This window comes from Balaenoptera musculus, chromosome 8 (genome assembly GCF_009873245.2).
Source record: "Balaenoptera musculus isolate JJ_BM4_2016_0621 chromosome 8, mBalMus1.pri.v3, whole genome shotgun sequence".
Classification (NCBI taxonomy): Eukaryota; Metazoa; Chordata; class Mammalia; order Artiodactyla; family Balaenopteridae; genus Balaenoptera; species Balaenoptera musculus.
In genome coordinates, this window is record NC_045792.1 from 53,808,139 (window position 1) to 53,832,282 (window position 24,144).

At 38.0% G+C, this 24,144-nt stretch overlaps 1 protein-coding gene across 6 annotated transcripts in view; it reads left to right on the forward strand.

Annotated features, from left to right (window-relative positions):
- The window catches only part of LOC118898862 (serine/threonine-protein kinase PAK 1), a 152,115-nt gene that overhangs the window by 77,964 nt on the left and 50,007 nt on the right, over positions 1-24,144 (forward strand). For 5 of the 6 annotated variants that reach the window (XM_036859570.1, XM_036859576.1, XM_036859571.1 and 2 more), the window contains exons 2-5: positions 3,978-4,188; positions 15,783-15,883; positions 16,390-16,537; positions 20,330-20,367. In XM_036859570.1, coding sequence (XP_036715465.1) covers positions 3,999-4,188; positions 15,783-15,883; positions 16,390-16,537; positions 20,330-20,367 — 477 coding nt within the window. In that variant the 5' untranslated portion in view covers positions 3,978-3,998. The remainder of the gene's footprint in view (positions 1-3,977; positions 4,189-15,782; positions 15,884-16,389; positions 16,538-20,329; positions 20,368-24,144) is intronic. The other variant, XM_036859572.1, reaches the window with a different exon arrangement.

A 24,144-nucleotide genomic window follows, 5' to 3' on the forward strand; every position in this document is an offset into this window, starting at 1 on the left:
GTCATACTGAGTGAAGTAAGTCAGACACAGAAAGACAAATATTATATCGCTTATATGTGGAATCTAAAAAAAAAGGGTACAAATGAACCTTATTTACAAAACAGAAGTAGAGTCACAGATGTAGACAACAAACTTATGGTTACCAGGGGATAAGGGTGGGGACAGATAAACTGGGAGATTGGGACTGACACATACACACTACCATATGTAAAATAGATAACTAATAAGAACCTGCTGTATAGCACGGGGAACTCTACTCAATACTCTGTAATGGCTTATATGCGAAAAGAATCTAAAAAAAAAGAGTGGATATATGTATATGTATAACTGATTCACTTTGCTATATACCTGAAACTAACACAACATTGTAAATCAACTATACTCCAGTAAAAATTAAAAAAAAAAAAAAAAGAATTTCTTCTTTTTCCTATCAGGATTGAAATTTTGGACTTGTTTTCCTATAAACAAAGTTTAGAATAGTGTAGGTTTTAAAATGTGCTAATTATTGTGCTAGGTATAGATGGACAAAATGACCTCTGAGTGGATCTATAAAGTGTAAAGAGAGTAAAGACTTGTGGAGAAGCCATAGGAGAGGACTGGATGGAGGGCTGCAGAGAAACTGGAAAGTAGTGTAGAAACATTAAGTCCAAGTAGGTTCAAAGGAAAGGTTCAAGAAGGCACAAACTTGTGTTCTGTGAGTATAGTTGAAAATACTGGCAATGTTTAGCACTGAGAAAATAGATTTTGGGCGGTGGGGGGAGTCTTGAGAGATGATTTCAGGTACATAAAGTTCTGTCTGGGAAGAGGCAATAGACTTTCGCTGAGTAGCCCTCATATAGGATTTAGAAATAATAGAGGGAAGCAGTGTTTGTTTGTTCATTTGTTGTTCTTTTATTTATTCATTTGCTTGTTCATTTGTTCAACAAATCTTTACTGATTACCTGTTCCGTGCCAGGCCTGGTGTTGGGGATTGCGATGACTGAACTTTGTTGTTGAGGAGTTCATAGTCTTAAGTCTGGCAGGGAAGGGAAGTGCAGGGAGAGGCAAATGTGTAAACAAATAATTGCAATTCATTGGGAGAAGATAAAACAATATAAGTGAGAACTCTCTAAATGAGGTCACCAAAGATAGAATAGGCTGACTTGTGAAACTGTGGATTTCCTATCACTGGAGGTTTTCAAGCACAGGCTAGATGACCTGGGCTGGAATGTGGTACAGAGTATTCAAACATTGTATTCCAACAACAGATTTTAGGTTTTAATAATTTAGAATTGTTTTTGAAAGTGGCAATCTACCACCTAGAGTTCTTCAAACACAGTGGAAGAACTGAGAAATGAAGAAAAGCCTTATCAGAAAGGTTGATGAAGCCTTTCTTGGTGCAATCCTGGGCTGTCATCCTGAAAAGGAGTAATATTCAATGAAGCTTTTGGCTGAAGGACCTAAGAGGCAAGGAAGGGCCTGCTTAGGGTATCAGGTGGCTGCAGGGGGTATAATTTTGGAACTGGCAGTCTGGAGTGGGAAGGTACTCTTGAGAGCTGGGCCAGTAGAAATTCTCTTTGGGGGAGCTGAGGGACTTGAGTTGGGGCTGGGAGGGAAAGCAAAGACAAATCTGCAAAATGAAACTGGAAGAAATGGGTAAAAAACACACCACCCAGAGAGTTACTCTAGATTAACAAGATTATCCTTGCTTACTGGATTTCTTTTGTTCAAAAAGAGAAGGAGCAGTTGGTTTGTCAGAGGTAGGTCAGGATGAATTATATAAACAGATGAAGTTTAAATTTGATCTTAAAAGATGAGTAAGATTTTCATCAGTCAGAGGAGGGAGAAATTACTGACAAGAAGCATTGGGGGTTGGGGGGAGTAGGGCAAGAGGAGGGTAAGAGACTACTTGGCAAATTCAGGAGAACAGAGATTTCTGAAGTGTGGTTTGAATGCAAGCTGTGTCCAGGTACAGTGGCTTAGTTTGTGAGGCAGTTCAATATCAGATTGCAAAGGACCTTAAAATTTCGTCTGTACTGAATTCCTTAAAGGCAAGGTATATAACTCTGTCAAACTTTTGATTAATAGAAATATTGATTGAATCCACTGTTGAGTTAGATACTATACTAGGCTCTTTTGGATTACAAAGGTGACAAAATCGTGCCTGATCTTTGGGTTACATTCTTCCTGGTGAAGATAATTATAACATAGTAAAAATAAATGTGATAACCTGGAAATATACCCATTGCCTTTGGAGTGTGGAGGAGGAGACCTTAACTTCTTAAAGGTGAGAACATTTCAAAAGGGCTTCATAGAAGAAATAGCAGTTGAAGGATGAGTGAATTTGAGGATAGGGAAATTGGCATTCTAAGCAGAGGGAACAGCATGTGTAAAGGAATGAAAGTGTGAAAACTACAGTATACTTGAAGAAGTTGGAGAAGTTGGGTGTGGCTAGAGTATAAGGGGAATTAGAGGGAGTGGTAGTGGTGGGAAATGAAGCTGATGGTGGAATGGGTTAAACAATGGGAGGGCCTTCAAAAGCAAGCTAAGGAACTTTAGTTTTTATTCTGGGATGTCACTGAAGGGTTTTAAGTAGAGGTATGAGTGTTTTAAGATCACTGATGGCATGTGGAGAAAGGATTGAGGGAAAAAATGGATGCAAGGGATCATTTAGCTCTGCATTTATTAGAAAATGTTAAGACTCCTAAGATTTTGTCCATAGCATTTAAGTAATTAACTTCTAAAGCAGTGGTATTCAATTCTGGCAGGCACTGGGATCACTAAGTTTTAAAATTATAAATTTTGGGCTTAACCCAGCCATGCTAAATCAGAATTTATGAGGATCATACAAGGACATCTATATTTCTGAAAAGTTTTGGTGATTATTACAGTTTTTTTTTTTAATGATTAGAAACTTCAGTCTAAAAAGCACTGTTGTGTTTGACTCTAAGGAGCTTACATTCTAAATAGTCATGGTTAAAGATATAGTTTCCAGGGTAGCATGAAGAATAATGAGAAACTTTATTAACTCTGGATATATTCCTATTTATCTATTGTCAAGCACACTTATTTAAGGTAAGAACATTTATCTTCACTAAAACTACTGGTTCCATGTGATAGGGATTTTTTTTCCTTTTCTTTTAGATTTTATTCCTTCTGTTTCCCAGAAACACTGGAAATTGCCTGTAAATTCAGCACCATATAGGACAAGATGGTTAATGCATTGATCATCATATATTTAGAACAAGGTCAAATTTTAGAGGAAGGAGATACTGGAGAGATGATAAAGGCCAGGGGTCAGCAAACTTTTCTTGTAAAGGACCAGATAGTGAATATTGTAGGTTTGTGAACAACCTAAGTATTTTAGGCCTGTTGCAACTACTTAGCATGGCCATTGGAACGTGAAAGAAGCCATAGACAATATGTAAGTGAATGGATGTGGCTGTGTTCCAGTAAAACTGTTTACAAAACCAGCAGCTTTACTGACCATTGGTATAGTGATACAATTCCTACCAGAGAAGGAATGATTTTCCTAAGGTAACAAAATTAGAGCTTGGCAGAGAACTCACTGTGTGGAATGCTGTTGGCAGTTTTATTTAATCTTCATGTGAACGACTAAATGGAACCCAAGTGGTTAAGGAATTTCTCTAAAGCTTGTTAAGTAGCACAGGGATTCATACTCAGTTTAGCTGGGCCAAATTTCTGCCTTTTAAATCACATCATGGTGGTTTTTTGTGCTCTCCAATGCCTTAGGTAGGAGAATGAAGAGAAAAGCAAGAACCTTGTGAATTTTCAGCAGTGCTTGGCACAGAGTAGGTATTACATCTTTGAGTATGGTGGACTGAATAAGATAGCAGTAGTCATAGTATGCAGTGGAAGGGCTTGAGGTGGGTCCTGGAGGAAGGGTTGTAAAATTTGGATTTCTTTAAAATTTTCAATACATATTTCCTTTTGCTCAAAAAATAATAAAAGAGTTATGTTCTTCTTTCTGATTCCAGTAGCTGCTGCTGGTGGTGACAATGTCAAATAACGGCCTAGACATTCAAGACAAACCCCCAGCCCCTCCGATGAGAAATACCAGCACTATGATTGGAGCTGGCAGCAAAGATGCTGGAACCCTAAACCACGGTTCCAAACCTCTGCCTCCAAACCCAGAGGAGAAGAAAAAGAAGGACCGATTTTACCGAGCCATCTTACCTGGTGATAAAAGTACAGTATTTCATTTCTTTCTCATCATTTGTATACTTAAAAAAAATTTTTTTTGTAACCTGAATAAAATATTTGTCCCTTCCTGGATTTAATTTTCCTTTAATCCCTTTTTCTCTCATTAAATATTTTCCTTATTCCTTATCTTCTTTTCCTGAAATGACTGTGAAGTCAAATGGAAAATAGACCCATTATTACACTCTATTAACTATATCTGACCAAAATTCTAGGAAAATAATTAGGCTCTTGCCAGATTTTGGGCAATCTGAAGCCATATATTTACTTACTTTTTAAGTTCTTAAACTGTTTATGACCTCACAAAATATAAGAAATATTGAAATGTCTTCATTTGGATATGGTTTTTCCCCCAAACTAGTTTCATTTGGAATGTCTTCTTTCCAGATTCTTTTTTTGTTTTTTGAAAAATTTTATTTATTTATTTTTGGCTGCATTGGGTCTTCGTTGCTGCGCACGGGCTTTCTCTAGTTGTGTCGAGCGGGGGCTACTCTTTGTTGCGCTTCGCAGACCTCTCATTGCAGTGGCTTCTCTTGTGGCAGAGCCCTGGCTGTAGGTGCGCAGGCTTCAGTAGTAGTGGCACGCGGGCTCAGTAGTTGTTGCTTGTGGGCTTAGTTGCTCCGTGGCCTGTGGGATCTTCCCGGACCAGGCATCGAACCTGTGTTCCCTGCATTGGCAGGCGGATTCTTAACCACTGCACCAGCAGGGAAGTCCCTTGTGTCCAGATTCTTTTTTTTTTTTTTTAATTAATTAATTAATTAATTTCTTTATTTTTGGCTGCATTGGGTCTTCGCTGCTGAACCCAGGCTTTCTTTAGTTGCGTTTAGCAGGGCCTACTCTTCATTGTGGTGCACAGCCTTCTCATTGCAGTGGCTTCTCTTGTTGTGGAGCACGGGCTCTAGGTGCACGGGCTTCAGTAGTTGTGGCACGCAGGCTTCAGTAGTTGTTGTTTGTGATCTCTAGAGCGCAGGCTCAGTAGCTGTGGCACACGGGTTTAGTTGCTCTGCAGCATGTGGGATCTTCCCAGACCAGGGCTTGAACCTGTGTCCCCTGCATTGGCAGGCGGATTCTTAACCACTGTGCCACCAGGGAAGTCCCAGTACCCTTTCTCTTACTCTTTCATTGAAGCTGGGAGGCATAGCTAGTAGGCTACATGGTAAAGTCAGAATTGGGATTCTGAAACAGTAGGCCAAATATGCCAAGTACAGTGGTGAATTGCAGAAAATATGTTGCAGAAAAATATACCTGCATAACTACAGATCAGGGGAGATGGTAGATAATAGTATCATTAACCAAATAGGAAGCACAGGAAGAGGAACAAGTGAGGAAGGTTGATGGTTGGAGAGCAGGAAAGATGATGACTTAAACACATTGTGTTTGAAGTGAAAAGATAATATTAGACACTTTGCATTTGAGACGTCTTGATATAGAGATGTCTAATAGGCAGTGATCTTACATATAGGAAATGATTGTTGAAAAACTGAAATGAGAACTATTGAGGACTTTTATTGAGTACATTGGGCGTGCATCTTTGTGTTTACCCTTTCCTCTACCCCACCTTCATTGTGAGCTCTTTTGGGGTCTAGATAGAAGAGGCACACATAAGTTGCTTAACTTTTGTTTTCTGGCTAATTCATTTATGTAGTAGCTGCCAACTTCCTAGGTGAGGGGCTATGATCTAGGTGATGTTACTCTACCATAGAATCTTCTCCCACATATATAGCCACTTTGTTTATCCCTCAGTTTAGATGTGTGCTTATTTTTAATATTGTGCTTTATCAACCATAATTCTTGATCTCTATAAATAAGTAGGCTTTCAGCCCAAGTTTCTACATGCAGTAAAGAGGACTTTTAAAAATAAAAAATAAAAAGTTGGAATTGTTCTTACTGACAAACCAGGAAGATGAGATTCCTGACCAATAGGCATCATCAAAATTAAAACTTTTGTGCTTCAGAAAGAAAGAGAAAAGATAACCCACAGAATGGGAGAAAATTTTCCCAAATCATATATCTGATAGGGATCTTATATCAAAAATATAAAGAGTTACTATATTACCAAAAATGAAAACATATGTCCACACAAAAACTTGTACATGAATGTTTATAGCAGCATTATTGATAATAGCTAAAAAGTGGGAACAACTCAAATGTTCATCAACTGATGAATGGATAAATAAAATGTGGTATATCCATACAAAGAAATATTAGCTGGTAACAAAAAGAAATGAAGTCCAGATCCATACTACAAAAGGGGGAACCTTGAAAACATTATTATTAGTGAAAGAAGCCAGTCACAAAGGACCACATACTGTATGATTCTGCTTATATGAATTATCCAGGCAAATTCATATTATCCAGGCAAATTCATAGACAAAAAGTGAAGAGTGGTTGCCTAGGGTTGTAGGGGGATGTGAATGGGATTAGGGGACAATGGCTAAGAGGTATGGGGTTTCTTTTTGGGGTAATGAAAATGTTCTAAAGTTGATTGTGGAGATGATTCCCCAGCTCCGTGAATGTATTGAGTCACTGAATTTTGGACTCTATGGGTGAATTGTATAGTATGTGAATTATATCTCAATAAAACTCTGTTAAAAAAAAAAAACAGCTGATGGAAGTGTTTAGACATCATTGGGAACCGAAGGGATGACCTTATGTATTGAATGGGGAGATGGGAATTGGGATATCGGTGTTGTAGTCTTGGTTCTCTCATAAATTGGCTGCCTGGTTTGGGTCAGTTACTTGTCTTTGGACTTCAGTGCCTTCATCTAAAATATTAGAGTCACACAGATATAGGGAACAAACTAGTGGTTACCAGTGTGGAGAGGGAAGGGGAAGAGATAATATAGGGGTATGGGAAAAAGAGGGTTATTATGGGGTTATAAGAAATCATGTGAGAATGGATACATGTATATGTATGGCTGAGTTGCTTTGCTGTGCACCTGAAACTATCACAACCCTGTTAATTGGCTATACTCCAATATAAAATAAAGTTAAAAAAAAAAAAGAAATCGTGTGTGAAACCTTTGAAAATTGTAAAGCACTCTAGAATTTGAAGAATCTTTCATTCAATAAAAAACAATTTAAAAAAATTAGTCAAACCAGTAGACATATACAGTCTTTTATAGTTTTGAAATGCTATAATTACATAAATGAGATATAAAGATGAGGTTGGATCAGGTTGTATATGTATGTGAAACAAAACTAGGCCATTGTGAAGTACTTTGTTCAGCAATAAAGCTGTAGATGAAGAGGTTCTTCTGGAAATCCTCGCTGAGTAACCCTAGGCCAAATCTGGTCTGAAAATAAGTCTCATAGCTCAAGATCAAAGCTGTAGCTCTATAAATTCAAAGCATAGATGTAGAAAGCATAGAGTTCTAAGAAGTTCTTGTGAAACGATGTAGTGGCCTCTCTTTCACCACCTAGTTTTGTATTTCCTATACATACCCTGAGCACATAGGTTTCACCCCTTTGCTTTAAGACCTTAGATGGCTATAATTAATGCATACATCAAAATGAAGTAAATGAATTTTTTCCTTTTGTTTGGAAACTTTATTCAGCTTGATTTTGTGCTTGTTGATTTTATCATTCAACCAATAAGCATTTGTTGACCTGCCGCTTTGTGCTTAACTTAGTCCTAGAAGGATGCACCGCAGTGTTGGCAGTCTTTGAAGTGGTATGCCCTTCATGAAGTATTTGAGAATTTATACCAGCTATACAGAGAAATGGGCTAGAACTGGACTTAGCCTGGATTGAGTCATACCTCTAACATTTATTAACTCTGTGATTTTTTGCCCTTTTACCTATTTATTTTAATCCCTGTATCCTTAACTGTAAAGTGGGGGAATGATTATAATTCCCATCCATCCCATATCATGAGTAGGCTTTTGTCATTTGACGTAGTGGATGTAAAAGCGTTTTCTAAACTCTAAAACACTATACAAATATGAAGTTTTTTTGTTTTTTGTTTTTTGTTTTTTTTAAGGGAAACCTCATTTCTTGTTTGATCCGATATCTGTAACAACTCATTTTCAGTTGGGGAGGCTGAGGCTTAGAGAAAAGTAAATTGATCAAGGTCTTACAGTTGGAAAGTGGCAGGGATGAGTATGGAACTAAGTCTTCCTAAAGTATCTATTACATCACAACATACTATCTCTGTTAGTTGTTCCCAACCCAGATTACACATCCGACTCACTCATGGTGCTTTTCTGAAATACAGTTGCCCAGATCCTACCCAGACTTTTGGAGCCAGAATTTCCAGAGGGGTAGTTTTGGGGTCTAAAGGGATTTGGGAGATGAGGAAGAAGAGCTCTCTGTGGGCTGCGTTAGTGGTTGAGATTTGAGCTGGCAATGGGTAGAATGTCTATGGGCATTACCTAATGCTGACCTCCAGCATGGCTTCAGTGTGTGCCTGGGGGGATGCGTAAATGATTGCAAGAAGCTGTAATTAAGGGCCTGTGATAGGTGGCGCTGAGTTGCAGAATTCCATGTGGGAAAGCCTGGTTCCTGTGGTTAGGATCTGGAGCCTTTGGTTTATTCTAAGAAGTCCTGTAGCATTTAGTTTGGAATCTTTTCCTGGCTGCATTTTCACAACCGAAGTGGAATTCTCCAAGCTTGGGAAGAGTTTAGCAAAGTTAATTTTAAAACTGGACTACGTCAGTGTTTATCTCTCCAAGTTTGGAGTGTTTTACTGCCTTGAGCTTAGATTAGCTCAGTTGAACCAATGAGAAGGGCTTCTTAAAAATAAATCTTTGAAAAAAAAAAATAAGGTCAATGATTTGTGCTGAAACTTGGATGGCTGTACTGCAACCTGGGATTTTGCAGTGTCAGCCTCATTTCCCATGTTAGCAGAAAGCCAAATGGACTTGGCCAAATATAGGGTTAATATTAGGATGGATGGGTTTGCAGGCTTCTTTTTTCACTTTATTTCCTCAAGTCTGTGATCTCTAGTTTCATGAAATCAGATGATTTGTTCTTCTTTTTCCTTAGCCACAGTTTCTAAACTGTCTTAATGAGTGGGTTGGTAAATCTTACTCTGACACTTTCTTTTATTAATGATAACTCATGTTTGTAAAGCTCTTTAGCTTCTACACAGCACGTACATTTTCTTTATCTTAGTTAATCCTTAAAATAATAAGAACAATAGTAATAAAAATAGTAATAACAAATAGTACTAACACAATAGTAATAACCATAAAACAGTAACAGCAGTAACCGAGCTACTATTTATTGAATGCCTGTTAGTTACCACATATTATATTAGGAACTTTGATGTTTGTGAAATGTCCCAATTTTTCAGGGAGATAAATATTTCACTTTGTAGATGGTAAACTGAGGTAGTTCAGTTTGAGTAACTTGCCCAAGGTCATCTGGTTAGGAGTGGCTGATCTGCGATTATAGCTTTTTTCTGTGATTCCAGGGACCTTTCCACTGTACAACCCTGATACTCTTGTGCTCAGAGAGTCAAGGACTTGCCCAAGGTCATATGCTACATAGTTGCAGTGCATGGAGTCTGCCTTTGAACAATTGTCTCTTGACTTCTGGACTGTGCTCTTTAATTCTTCTAAGTCTTCAGACACCATGTACTGTTTGAAGGCTCCCATCCTAGAGATGTTCAGACTAATGTCTTTAGTAGAACTGATTTGGTTAGTTCTTTTAACTTATTTTAAAACAAATTTGCATTTAATGACCTCCATTCATATTCACTTAGTCTGCAGAAGGCATAGTGCATGTAGAAGCAGCTATATTGGAGTTCAAGCACTGGAGGTTATCACCATTGACCATCCCTAATTTTGTGACCTTTGGTAAGTTGTTCTACCTTTCTTCACCTCACTTATCTTACCCGTAGTATGGGTACATAATAATATTTATCTCATAGAGTTGCTGAATGGATTTATAAGACTAAAGATGTGAAAAAGGTTATGCAAACTGCAGCTTTGTTAAGAGTTGGTAGTAATTTTGTGGCTATTATTGCTTGCAGTCATGGTTTTCTTTTGGAATCTGTGATTAACACTTAAGAGTTGTTATGAGATTTACAAAAGAACAACTCTTAATGGGATTCCTCCAAGATAGAATTAAAGAATGGTCCTGGGGTAAAATACCTTTCTCTTCCTACATATAGCCTGTATTTCCTGTTGGTTTAGATAGGGCTATTAGAAAGGCCAGATTAAAGAATTTGTGCACTGAGACTAAACAGACCCAGGGAGAGGTTTCCCAAGGAGTTCTCAAGAGTTCTCTGTAATGTCAGAAGCAGGATTCTAAGCTCTGGACGTGGGCCTGGACCTCTGGAACAAATACTCTATTTGAAACTGAGGCCAAAAAGGTAAGCCTCTTAAAACTACAACTCTCAGATACTCTTTATATGTTCATGTGTTAAGTGATTTCATTTCCCTGGGGCTCTTTTCTATAGGCTATTCATCCTCTGAGCCACTCTCTTTCTGTGTTTCCATTACTGAAGTTTGTTTTGTATTTGACATTCCGTGCCTGTGATGGTATATTATATGGCATATTAATAACATACCATAGAAATAATATATAAAATATAAGATATATAACTATAAAACAAAAATCTAAATAAAACATAAAAATAATCTAAGTAAAGCATAAAAATAACATAAGTGTTCTTCTCTACAATCTTTTAATTGACTAGATCAGAGGAAATTTAGGAACAGAAAGCAATTCCAAAGCCCTGCGACATGTCCCATGCATTCTAGCTATGAGTAAGACAGATGGACTTATGTCATAAATGAACCATTTATGAACCGTAATAAACCATTCCCTTTCTCAAAGCAGCTGCTTCTGGAAGGGAAATTGCCAAGTGTAAAAATAGCTTAAACCCTAGCAATTGGCATGTAGGCAAATGGTTCTCACTAAGATACTAAGGAAAGAACCTTTGGAATCAGACCTGGGTTCAAATCCCAGCTCTTACTAGCTGTATGAGCTTGAGCAAATTATTTAACTGCTTTTTAGTTTCCTCATCTGTAAAATGACAGTAGTAATAATGTATCCCATAGGATTATAAGAATTAAGGAAAATATTTTATGGTTATAGTATCTTATACGTGGTAAGTTCTTATTTAATGTTATTTCTTCTCATTATAACAAAGTATGTTTTCTTGATTCAACTTGAAATTCTTTAGGGGAGGTAAAGTAGTAGAATGTAAAGGGCCTTGGCTCTTGACGCCACACTTTTTGAATTTGAATTACTTCGAGAACTGTAGGCAGGTCCATGCTTCAATTTCCTAATCGCCAAGTAAAGTTGACTCTCAGGATTGTGGTGATTATATGAGATGATGTATATGAAGTACCTATTAAAACTGTGGGATGCTGTGTCAGGAAGAAATGTAGATACAGGGCTTTGAGAGTGCTGATCTTTCTGTTTTCAAAGACATTTGGAGTGTAGGAGCTGAAGGGGCACTTAAGATCATCTAGTTCATTCTCCCCATTGTTCAGATGAGAAAGCTGAGCACCTGGACTATATGGTGTGGTAGATGCAAAACTGGCCTGGATTCTAGACCTTCTTGTGTGTCCCCCCCCCGCCCCCCCCTGCATTTTGCTGCCTTTCATCAGGGTTATGTTGGGTCTGTGGAGGCATTAGGACCTCAGAATATCTTTTGGCCAGTGTGCTGAGCTACCACAGAGCAGGATTTTAAAACGGGATTGTGAAAATCATGTCAGAGCTGATAAAAATGGAACATTTATTCCTGCCCTGGAGAGAATTTGCATGTCTTAGGCAGATTCCTTAGACTCCTTGTCAGGTTGAGTTAGGTGTCTGATCATTTGTTCCTTTCTTCACTCAGTGTCTGAGCACCTGTTTTATGCCTGGCTTTTGCTAGCTGTTGGGGATTCGTGATAAATTGGACATGGCCCCTGAACTTAGAATTCAGTCTGGTTGGAAAAAATAGACCCTTAAAATAGGCAATTACTATAATGGTGCTGTGGGAATAGAGGGGAGGGTGAAGAACTCCCCAACCTAGAGATCAGGGAAGACTTCACAGAAGAGATAACCTTTAAGCTGAGACCTGACAAGGATAAATAAAAGGGTTTGTGTGGTGAGGTGGCAAGGGAAGGGAAAGGGAAAGGCAGGATTCACAGGCAAAGGGAGTAACTTGAGACAATAGGAAGAGGTGTGAAAGAGCCCATTACGTTTGGTGAACCATCACTGGTTCAGTGTATTTGGTGTAGAATGTATGAAGCATAAGTACAGGCATGCCTTGGAGATACTGTGGGTTTAGTTCCAGCTTTATTGTGTTGCTCACTACCACAATAAAGTAAGCATCACAATAAAAAGAGTCACATGAATTTTTTTTGGTTTCCAAATGCATATAAAACTTATGTTTATACTATACTGTAGTCTATTAAGTGTACATTTATGTTTAAATAAACAATATACATACCTTAATTAAAAATACTTTATTGCTAAAATATGCTAACCATCATCTGACAATGCAAGGTTGCCACAAATCGTCAATTTGTAAAAAGTATAATATCTGTGAAGTGCAGTAACTCCAAGCACAGTAAAATGAGGTATGCCTGTAGTGGGAGATAAAGGAGAAGATGTAAGTCTGTAGAGCAGAGTTCTCAAAGTCTTTAAAAAAAAGAGTTTATTTTTTAGAGCAGTTTTAGGTTCACAGCAATATTGAGTGGAAAGTACACAGATTTCCTATTAACCTCCTGCCCACACATATGTACAACTTACCCCACTACCAATATCCTATACTGGGGTGGTACATGACAATAGATGAACCTACATCAACACATCATATTCACCTTAAGTCTGTATTTTACATTAGAGTTCACTCTTGGTGTTGTACATCTATGAGTTGAACAAGTGTATGTATATAAAGGCGAATATCCACCATTATAGTATCATATAGAATAGTTTCACCACCCTAAAATTCCTCTATGCTCTGGTAATTCATCCCTCCTTCCCCTCAAATCTGTGGCAACCACTGATCCTTAATACTGTCTCCATAGTTTTACCTTTTCCAGAATGTCAGATAGTTGGAAGCATATGGTATGTAGTCTTTTCAGATTGGTTTCTTTCACCTAGTAATATGTATTTAAGGTTCCTCATTACCTTTTCATGGCTTGATAGCTCATTTCTTCTTAGTGCTGAATAATATTCCATTTTCTGGATGTATCACAGTTTACTTATCCATTCACCTATGGAAGGACACCTTGGTTGCTTCCAAGTTTTGGTAATTATGAATAGAGCTGCTGCAAACATCCACTTGCAAGTTTTTGTGTGAACAAGTTATCAGCTCCTTTGGGTAAATAACAAAGGAGCGCGAATGCTAGATTGTATGGTAAGAGTATGTTTAATTTTGTGAGAAACTGCCAACGTGTCTTCCATAGTGACTGTACCATTTTGCATTCCCACTACTAATGAATGAAAATTCTTGTTGCCCCATATTCTTGTTAGTATTTGGTGTTGTCAGTTTTGGATTTTGGCCATTCTAATAGGTGTGTAGTGGTTTTTCATTGTTGTTTTAATTTCAATTCCCTAATGAAATACGATATTGAGTATCTTTTCTATCTGTATATCTTCTTGGGTGACGTGTCTCTTCAGGTCTTTTGCGTTTTCATTAATTGCGTTTTCTTATTGTTGAGTTTTTTTGTGTGTATGAAATTATAGCTTTTCTTTTATTTTTAAAATTTTTATTGGGGTATAGTTGACTTACAATGTTTTGTTAGTTTCAGGTGTACAGCAAAGTGAATCTAATATATACATATATCCATTCTTTTTTAGATTCTTTTCTAAAAGCATAGTAATAATATATATTACTATTATATAATGTAATATATGCCATTACAGAGTACTGAGTAGAGTTCCCTCTGCCATACAGTAGGTCCTTATTAGTTATCTGTTTTATATATAGTAGTGTAACAATACAAAGGCCTTGGGGTTGGGAGTCCGAAGACCTCAGTCCTGGCCCCAGATCTGCTTCTAACTTGCTCTGTAACCTTGGGCAGGCTACTTAACTTCTTGGAACCTCTGGCTTCTTCTGTCAAATGGGCACCAAAATCACTACCCTAGTTGTCACACAGTTGTTTTGAGGCTCCAGTGGACTAAGTCTAGCTAATACCAAGGCCAGAAACTCTTTTTAGTTGGAAAAGGATTATATTAGTTTGCTAGAGCTGCTGCAATAAATTACCACAAACTAGGGGTCTTAAACAACAGAAATTTATTGTTTCAGTTTTGGAGGCTAGAAGCCCAAGATCAAGGTGTTTGTAGGGTTGGTTCCTTCCGAGAGCTGTGAGGAAAAATCTGTTCCATTCCTCTCCCCTAGCTTCTGGTGATTTGTTGGGCTTGAAGAAGCATTGCTCTGATCTCTGTCTTTATCTTCATAAGGTGTTCTTGTGTACGTTTGTCTTCAAACATCCCCTTTTTATAAGGACATTGACTGGATTAGGGGGCTGAACCTACTCCAATTCGAACTAATCATATTTTAAATAATTATATCTGCAATGGCTCTGTTTCCAAATAAAGTCACATTCTGAGGTACTGGGAGTTAGAACATATGAATCTTGGCAGAATACAAGGGTATGACAAGGGCACGACAACTCTTTAAATATTGAAGCTTTTTGTGCCAGATCAGCAGAACCTTAGTGAACACCTACTGTATGCAACACCCTTGATGATTACAAATATTCAGACTTAGTGATTCTTTAAGGTTGTAGCCTAGGGAAGCAGCATAGTATAGTGGTTTAGTGCTCAGGGCCTGGGCCAGACTGCCTGGATTTGAGTCTGACTGCTGCCAGTTACTAACCATTAGATCTTGGGCAAATAACTTAATCTCTGTGCTTCAGTTTCTTTATCTGCAGAATAAGGATGACAGTACCTAACTGATAGGGTTGTTGTGAGGCTACAGTGAATATTAATAAAGAACTTGAATTAATACATAAGATACAAGGATATACTTTACAGCACAGGGCATATAGCCAATATTTTATAACAACTTTAAATGGTATAATCTATAGAAATATTGAATTACAGTGTTGTTCACCTGAAACTAATATAATATTGTAAATCAACTATAATAGAAAAAAGAAGGAACTTGAATCATTTGCACATGATAAAATATTAGCTATTCATTTAATTAAAACAACTTCCAAATCTAAAATTCTGTAATGTAGAGAACCTTAAAGTAGTCCATAATCAAGGATCAAACAGGCAGAAGCAGGTTATATAAGCTCATAGAATGTAGGATGTCTGGGTTGGAAGGCTCTTTAGAGACCATCTACTTGAGTCTTCTCATTTTGCAGATGGGGAAACCAGGGTTCAGGAAAAAGGAAGTGACTTGCTCTGGGTCAACTGACTCATTAGTGGTAGAACCAGGACATTCTAATGAATGTTCTTTCTGCTCCTGCTTTACTTTAGTTCAATGAAAAATTAAGCCTTTAATCATGCATTGAGCATCTACTCCAATCTAGGTCTGGCATTGGGCTCTGTAAATACACATGTGAATTTGTGTCACAGTCCTTGGCCTCTAAATGGAGCTTAGAGCTCAACAAAGAGATAAATAAGCCTAAAAATGTATTAATGTCCTTGTTTTTATCTCCTTTTTCCTGTTTCTCTTACAGCAAATAAAAAGAAGGAGAAGGAACGGCCAGAGATTTCTCTTCCTTCAGATTTTGAGCACACGATTCACGTTGGTTTTGACGCTGTCACAGGCGAGTTTACAGTAAGTCCTGGGTCACAGAAAGACATTTGGTCTTTCAGAGTTCTGGCTATGCACTGTTAGATTTAATCCTTTCCAGACTTCCTGATGCCTCTATATTTGCCCGAGACCCTCATTACTATCTTCTTATAGTAATGAGAGGGACACGTTCCTCCCCTCCAGAATTGTACTAGAGAAGCCTTTGAATCTCTATTCCTTAAATAGACCTCAGTTAAGTGGCCCCTTGGCATCAGGCTCTGTGCTGGACACTGATGATCCAGAGACAAATCAGACATGATTCCTGCTCTAAAGGAGGAATAGCCTGGTGAAGGGGCAAACATCTCAAGAAATGACAGATATAGTAAGATATGTGTTATAAGAGAGGCCTGTGTGGAACTCTGAGGGCAGAGAGAGAAAGGAATGACTAAACCCATCTTTAGCTGCCATCAGTTATCAGAGTTAGTTCTGAATTTCATTCAGGATCCCCTGTGATTATGCCTTGCTGACAGCCTTGTATGTCTCTCTTGTAGGGGATGCCAGAGCAGTGGGCCCGCTTGCTTCAGACGTCAAATATCACTAAGTCAGAGCAGAAGAAAAACCCGCAGGCTGTTCTGGATGTATTAGAATTTTATAACTCGAAGAAGACCTCCAATAGCCAGAAGTACATGAGCTTTACAGGTATGGGGATTGTGTCCAGGGCAGTCTAGGAAAAAAGAGGTTTTCATCTTAGTAGATACCTATTGGTGTGGGGTGAAGGAAGAACGTTTTCTAAAGAGTGGAGATGGCACTTTCACTGAGATGGAATTTTGGAATTTGAGAGCCAAGATGATGGGTTTTTGCATCAAACTTGAGTCTTTACTCTGAAACTGCATGTTTTGAAAAAGTACTGTGATATTACATGTTAAGAACATAGACTTTGTGCTAGAAGATCTAGATTCTGATACTATGTTCTAGTAGTCAGTTCATTTCTTTGAGCTTCAAAATGAGAATAATAATTCCTATCTCAAGAGGTTGTAATGAGGATAAATGAGCTCATTGATATGAAAGTTCTTTATAGGTTGCAAAACGGCACCATGGAAATGTAGCCATCATTATCATCGTTTTCAATATCAGTAGGTTATGTGATAACCTATTTAAGTAGGCAAGCCCAATTTCTTCCTCAAGGAACTAATTTTTATCAGTCCAATCAGTCCAATGAAAAACTGGCCAGTAATAATAAATGTTCTTTAGATGTACTCTCTCTATATGTATAAGGGACTGTGTTTTTCAGAATGTTTTTAATTGCAGAATTGGGATTAGAATCCAGGTCTCCTAATTCCTGGACCAGTACCTTTTCAGTTTACCGCTTGCTTCTAGTAACTCTATTTGGAGCACCTCCTTCCACAGCAGAGAGATTTTTCTTTTCTTAGGCAAGTCATAAGAAGGCCTACATTTCTGGAAACTTGCCTTTTATAGAGCATCTTAGAATGTTAGGGCAAGAAGTATCTTTAGTATATACCACTTACAGTTTCCCCTTTCTTTGCAAACATTAGAGCCCAAAATGCCTTTCTAATGTGGCTAAATTAGTGATCTCTTAACCACTGGTCTTAACTCTGAGTCCAGTGCTTTTTCTGGTGTTCATGTTGTCTCTTTCAAAGGGCAGTATTGCTGGCGAAGGTGAGAACCAGGATGAACTAGCTAATTTTGAAGGATGCTTTCCCCAGCAAGTATTTGGCTTGTAGCAGTAGGCACAGATGGTGAGGATGACAGACTGCAGCTTTGCTCATGCTGCATAGTGGTACCCAGTAGAGTGTCATACATGTTCCTAGCATGTTTCCATCCTGATATCTGGCCCCGCTGGGTCTGTCTCACTTCTTCCATCGAGGGACTGGGTCATTCCAAGGCAGTATTGGGGTTGAGGGATGATGGGTAGGAAAGTTTTCTAGATTACGGCTTGTGTTTTCAAGAGTTTGTTGTGGAGACTTCAGATTAGAAGCTGGCTTTGAAAGCCTCAGCAACAAAGTCTTTCGAAGAATCTGTTTTTATGTGTATGTGTGTAGATGTGTACAAATACTATTAATGTATATGGAAACATAGCTATGTGGGTTTGCATATGTTTGGAATTAAAGTCCACTTAAGTATTTATGAGTGAATATGGGTATAGATATACTCATTCAGGTAATTGTGTATATGTTCCTCCATGCATGCATAAATGAATAACATTGAGTGTATATGTATAGAATGTATAGATATGTGTCCATACAGCTACTTCTGTGTGTATAAATTTGTGCAAATATGTGTATGTGTGTGTGTGTGTGCACATGCACCCACATGTGAGGGATTTTTTGTTTTCTGTAAGTTGAAGACCAAGGCAACTCCAAGCAAAACTGTATATTCGGCACTTTAAAAAAAAATTTTTTTTAAATTGAAGTATAGTTGATTTACAATGTTGTGTTAATTACTGCTGTACAGCAAAGTGATTCAGTTATAAATACATTCTTTTTTAAAATATTCTTTTCTATTATAGTTTTTCATAGGATACTGATTATAGTTCTCTGTATTATACGTAGGACCTTGTTGTTTATGGCACAGTTATTTTTAATGTCCTATCTCTCATTTTCCTATTTCCTTTCTTCTCATACTATTAATTATGATAACACTACTTCAATTTGTATATGCTTGCACATAAACCATCTCATTTGATTCTCATGACGGCCTTGGGAGATTGGAAACGCAAGGGCATTATCCCCATTTTGCAGACTCAGGGAAATTAATTAGGCTCAGGGAAATTAAGTGACTTATTCACAGAGCCTCAACATATCAGTTGAGTGATATACCAGTGTTGGAAGTGTGTTTTCAGCTTGGGCCTTTAAATCCTTTGCTGTCTAAAAGCCCAAGCACAATCCTCTGTGCCAATTTTTTGTTAAGTTTCCTGTCTTTTCATCACTTTATTTTCTGTACCAACTAGTAGCTAATGTGATAAGCAAAGCCTAGACTAGATTGACAATGCCAGGTTCTGGGTTTTCGCCCTACTTTGCGACTGATTTATGTAACCTTGAACCAGTTTCTTTTCCTCTGAACCTTAGTTTATTTATTTGTAAAATGAAGGGATTGGAAGTACTTTCTGCTCTGTCATTCTGTGCTATGGAATTTGATTTTTATATACAGAAATTGTACATCACATTTAAAAGGAGCAAACATACTTATTTTTTATATGGTGGAGATATATTTATTACCAGAATACCCAGTCCTCAAAAACACTAGCAGTACATAAGGTTGGGGGTGTTGTAAGGAAGGCATAGTATTGCACTTGGTATAGAATGTGCTTTTGGACAAGAAAAACAAGTGAATTATGTTTAAGCTATATCCTGAATTGATTTATCCAGAGTACAGCTGGCTATTCAGGGTTTGTTTTAGAACATATTGTCACAGTTTATGGGTTCAGAATTTGTCATAGGACCAAAGAAACTATACCTGATACTTTCATGTATGATGGAATTGAGATCTTGGACATTCTCTGGGCTTGTTTCTTGGTGAGGAGGATGTAGGATTTGATATAATATTTCTTCTCCTTAATTCCCATTGGTGGTGAACTGGTGAAATCAATTTCTTCTTGGACTTTTAGGAATTAAAGAATAAATCCAAACACAATACTTGGTCTTTAAACTTATTTTCTTGCTAAGATTTCCATTGAGTCTGTTTCATAGTTTATCAAGTCTAAGATATCATTGATTGTAAGATGCATCGTTATTTTACATGCCCCTAAAGAAAAAAGAAGCTGCCAATTAAATCATGAAATACTTTTGATTGTAGGACACATCTCTTTCTGAGATGTTAATGTGAAAAAATACATGTCTCAGAATTCATAAAATATGGTGATTTTCTGATTGAAGGAGCTTGGACCTATTCTTAGAAATAAGACCCTGCCTTTAATTATACTTGACATGACTAATGCATCTCTTTTCCTAAGGCTTAGTCTTTCTCTCCTTGTGGGGAATAGACATGGATGTAGAAGGATCCTTTCTAAAAGCTAAAGCCACATGCTGGTCATGATTTGTTATAGATGGCTCAGGGTGATGCCAGCCATGAATTCTTTCCCTTTCTCTTAGAATGCAGGAAATTTCCTTGATCACTGAGGCCTGATGATGTGGATATAGTTCTAGCCTAGTATTTAGAATTAGACCAGGATTCAAATCTTGACTCCTAATAACCTTTGTGTTAAGTAATTTGTGGACAAATTACTTCTCTTCTCTGAACATCAGTCTCCAAATCTGTGAAAGTGGACATACTAATAGTACTGAGAGCTATAGTGAGGATTAGAGGACGTAATGTATATAATGTGTTTAAAATGGTGTTGGGCCTGTAGTACCAGTAACACTGTTATTATTCTGAGCTTGGCAAATGCTTTACTGAATAGGCTTCCTTAGGTCTCAAGAAAGGATTAACTGTAATTGTTTTCTGACTGAGTCCCTTGTCTTTTTCCTTTTGCAGATAAATCAGCTGAGGATTATAATTCTTCTAACACTTTGGTAAGCCTTTATTTCCTCTATTCTGATATGGGCAGGTATGATTTTTTAGGGATCAAGTCAAGTGTGGTAGATGCAGAGCCTGGGCTGGGGGGTACTCATCTTGGTCACTTTCCCACCCTGGGCCTCAGAGTAAAGGAATTGGACTTAATAAACAATAGGCATACCTTCCAACTTTAATTTATGAATGCTCTAGAAATCCTAACCCTGGAACCAGAAGAACTGGCTGCTAGGCTCAATTTTCAGTTTTCACTTTGACCCTTAGGAAAACCAGTTTGCCTTTCTGAGCCTCAGTTTTTTCATCAATAAATGAGAATGATACACTTTACTTGGAGATGTCTTCAAATAGCTGCATTTAGAGGAGAATTCTTTCTTTTGGGTTGGTTGGGTCTACAAAACCAGGATTAGGGCTAATTGTTGAAGGGAGCAGATTCTATTAATTTAAGATCATTCATTCTGTCCTCTGAAGTTGTAGTGAATGCCCTATCACTTGAAGGAATGTGATAGGAGTCATTGGTGACCTCAAAGGTCCCTCTGCCCTTCATAACTTACAAATTCTGTTTTCCAAGGCAGATTATGAGATGAGATGTTGATGTATCCGAAAGGGTCTTATGACTAGTAAGCTGTGACTTATATACTAGAATACTGCTATTCTTTATATCCAGTGTTGTCTCTTGTGCAAAGTTGGTTATTTCATGTTGATTTACTGAACATTTGCAAAGCCCCTACCCTATGCCAGGTCCTGTGTGGAGAAGTGGCAATATAGGGATGAATCAGACATTGTCCCAACTCCTAAGAATCTCCCAATCCTGTAAGTGACATGAAGGCACAAACAGTTATAGTGCAGCATGCTAAAACTTCATGAGGCCAGGAGCTATGTCTGACTTGTCAATTACTGGATCCCTGGCATCTGGCAAGTAACAATTTACTGAATAAAAGGTTGGGTGTATAAAGAAAGCTTCTTGATGGTGCCGTCTGAGCTGAATTAGTTATCTTGGGGAAGAATTATGAAGAGACAAGGGTATTCCCGACAGAGAATAATTAGCATGTGCCAAGACAAGGAGGTTCGTGAGGTAGGCTTGTACAGAGAACTGCAAGTGGTTTGTTATGATTGGAATGTGAAGTGTGAAGGGACTAGAGGTGGGTGGTGAGGAGGGGAGGGTAGGCAGGTCAGATCATGTAGGAATTTTAACTTTATCTTAAAGGTAATGAGAAGCTATTGAAGAATTTTAAGTGGGGGAGTCATACATTCTAACACAATACTGACCATCCAAATACTTTGAATCATGCTTCCAGCAATGGGGATTGGTTTATTCTGAGTCATTTATACTGTAATCAATGATAAAAAATGTTCACATGTCCATTGCCTTGTAGCATACTGAGTCCTTTCTTATTCACTGCCTCTTTTAATCTTCATAGGAGTTTAATGAGGTGGGTTATTATCCTTGTATAATCGATGATAAAACTGAAATTGAGAAGGGTTAATGGCAGTAGGTATCTGATTCCCAGTCTGCATTGCTTTCCCCTGATTCATTCTTTCATCAAATGGAATAGATACAATTAAAAGGTGGGGAAGAATTTGCTAATGTTAAGATCCTTGGGAGTTTCTCCCCATTATTGAACTGTAAATTATTGAAGAAGGGGCCTTAACAAGGGCTGAGCTGTGCCTTGTGGCACAAATGTCTTTATGCCTTTATAGGAGGAGTAACAGCTATTATTTATTGTGTAGCTAATATGTACCAGGCACTGTGCTAATAACTTTATGTATGTTAGCATAATTAGTCCTCACAATTACTTTGTGAAGAGATTAGCATCCCCACTTCACAGGTAGGAAAACAGACTTTCCTGAAGGCTCATAATTGCTATTGTGGCACAACCAGATTAGAACTAGGGTCTTCTGAGTCCCTGTCCTGGATTTTTTTCACTGTGGCAGGGAACTGAGAAAGAAGATGTCAGAGAGGTCTTATAAAGGAGACTGCAGTAAAGCCTTAGGTCTGTTGTTCCTTAGTGAGGAGGAGGGGCCCTGGGGCTCATGCCATATGGCAGAGAGGATAACACCTGCTTGGTAAAAACCTGTACTGGTTTACCAGGCTGTAAAGGACATTTTTCTCCCCCAATTCAGAGTTTTCCCTGTGGCTCAGTCCTCTTTATTTTCTTACTAGTTTCACATGGGGGATATGGTTTGTACTGTGGTAGCATGGCATTGTTTTCCATATTGGTTTCACACAGATCTTTCCAATTGATTTGGGAAATAATTGGATGAGATTGTAAGCTCCATGACACAAGTTAAGAAATTGGAACTCAGAGAGATTATGTGACTTGCTCCGTATCCTTGAATGAGTTAGTAGTAGAAACAAATACAAAATTCAGTTCTCCTCAGCATTCATTTATGCATTCATACCATAAATATTTACTTAGCACCTTCTTTGTGCCCAGGTGTTAGTGATACACAGATAAATTTTACACTATCTTAGTCCTTGAGAAAAAATTAACAACAGAATAGAAGGATAAGGGCTGCAAGAGGGGTACATGAATAATGTACAATGGGGGTCATATTTGATGGAGTGATTTATTCTCCTTGGTAGTACAGAATAGTTTGCACAAGGTTCTTGGGCCCTAACAATTTGTTCATTTAATAAACATAACCTTTAAGGTTTCTTCTAGCTCTAAAATTCTTTTATTTGTGGTTCATTGGTCTGAGATCCATCTCTCAGATTACATAGCACTTAAGTACCTGAATTCTCATTTATAAAATGATCACCTATTATGTGATAGGCTCTTTGAGTGCCCAAGATCAAGGGCAGGTAAGGTCATTGCTCTTGATCTCACAGTTAGTGAGGAATCAGAACACGTAAACAAGGATTGATAATACAGTTTCAGGTAAACATAGGCAATGATACCAGCCAGAGAAAAGGGCAATCAATGCTTTCTTGTGTGAGGTAACATGAACAAAAGCCAAGTTGTTAAGGATCCATCATGTCAGGTGAAAGAACTTGGACTCTGTGCTGGAGCTAAGGAAGTATTTTATTTTATTTTATTTTATTTTTTTTTTAACATCTTTATTGGAGTATAATTGCTTTACTATGGTGTGTTAGTTTCTGCTTTATAAGTGAATCAGCTATACATATACATATATCCCCATATCTCCTCCCTCTTGCATCTCACTCCCACCCTCCCTATCCCCCCCCCAGGTGGTCACAAAGCACTGAGCTGATCTCCCTGTGCTATGTGGTTGCTTCCCACTAGCGATCTATGTTACATTTGGTAGTGTATATATGTCCATGCCACTCTCTCACTTCGTCCCAGCTTACCCTTCCCCCTCCCTGTGTCCTCAAGTCCATTCTCTACGTCTGTGACTTTATTCCTGGCCTGCCCCTAGGTTCTTCAGAACCATTTTTTTTTTTTTAGATTCCATATATATGTATTACCATATGGTATTCGTTTTTCTCTTTCTGACTTACTTCACTCTGTATGACAGACTCTAGGTCCGTTCACCTCACTATAAATAACTCAATTCGTTTCTTTTTATGGCTGAGTAATATTCCATTGTATATATGTGCCACATCTTCTTTATCCATTCATCTGTTGATGGACATGTAGGTAGCTTCCATGTCCTGGCTATTGTAAATAGTGCTGCAATGAACATTGTGGTACATGACTGTTTTTGAATTATGGTTTTCTCAGGGTATATGCCCAGTAGTGGGATTGCTGGGTTGTATGGTAGTTCTATTTTTAAGTTTTTTTTAAGGAGCCTCCATACTGTTCTCCATAGTGACTGTA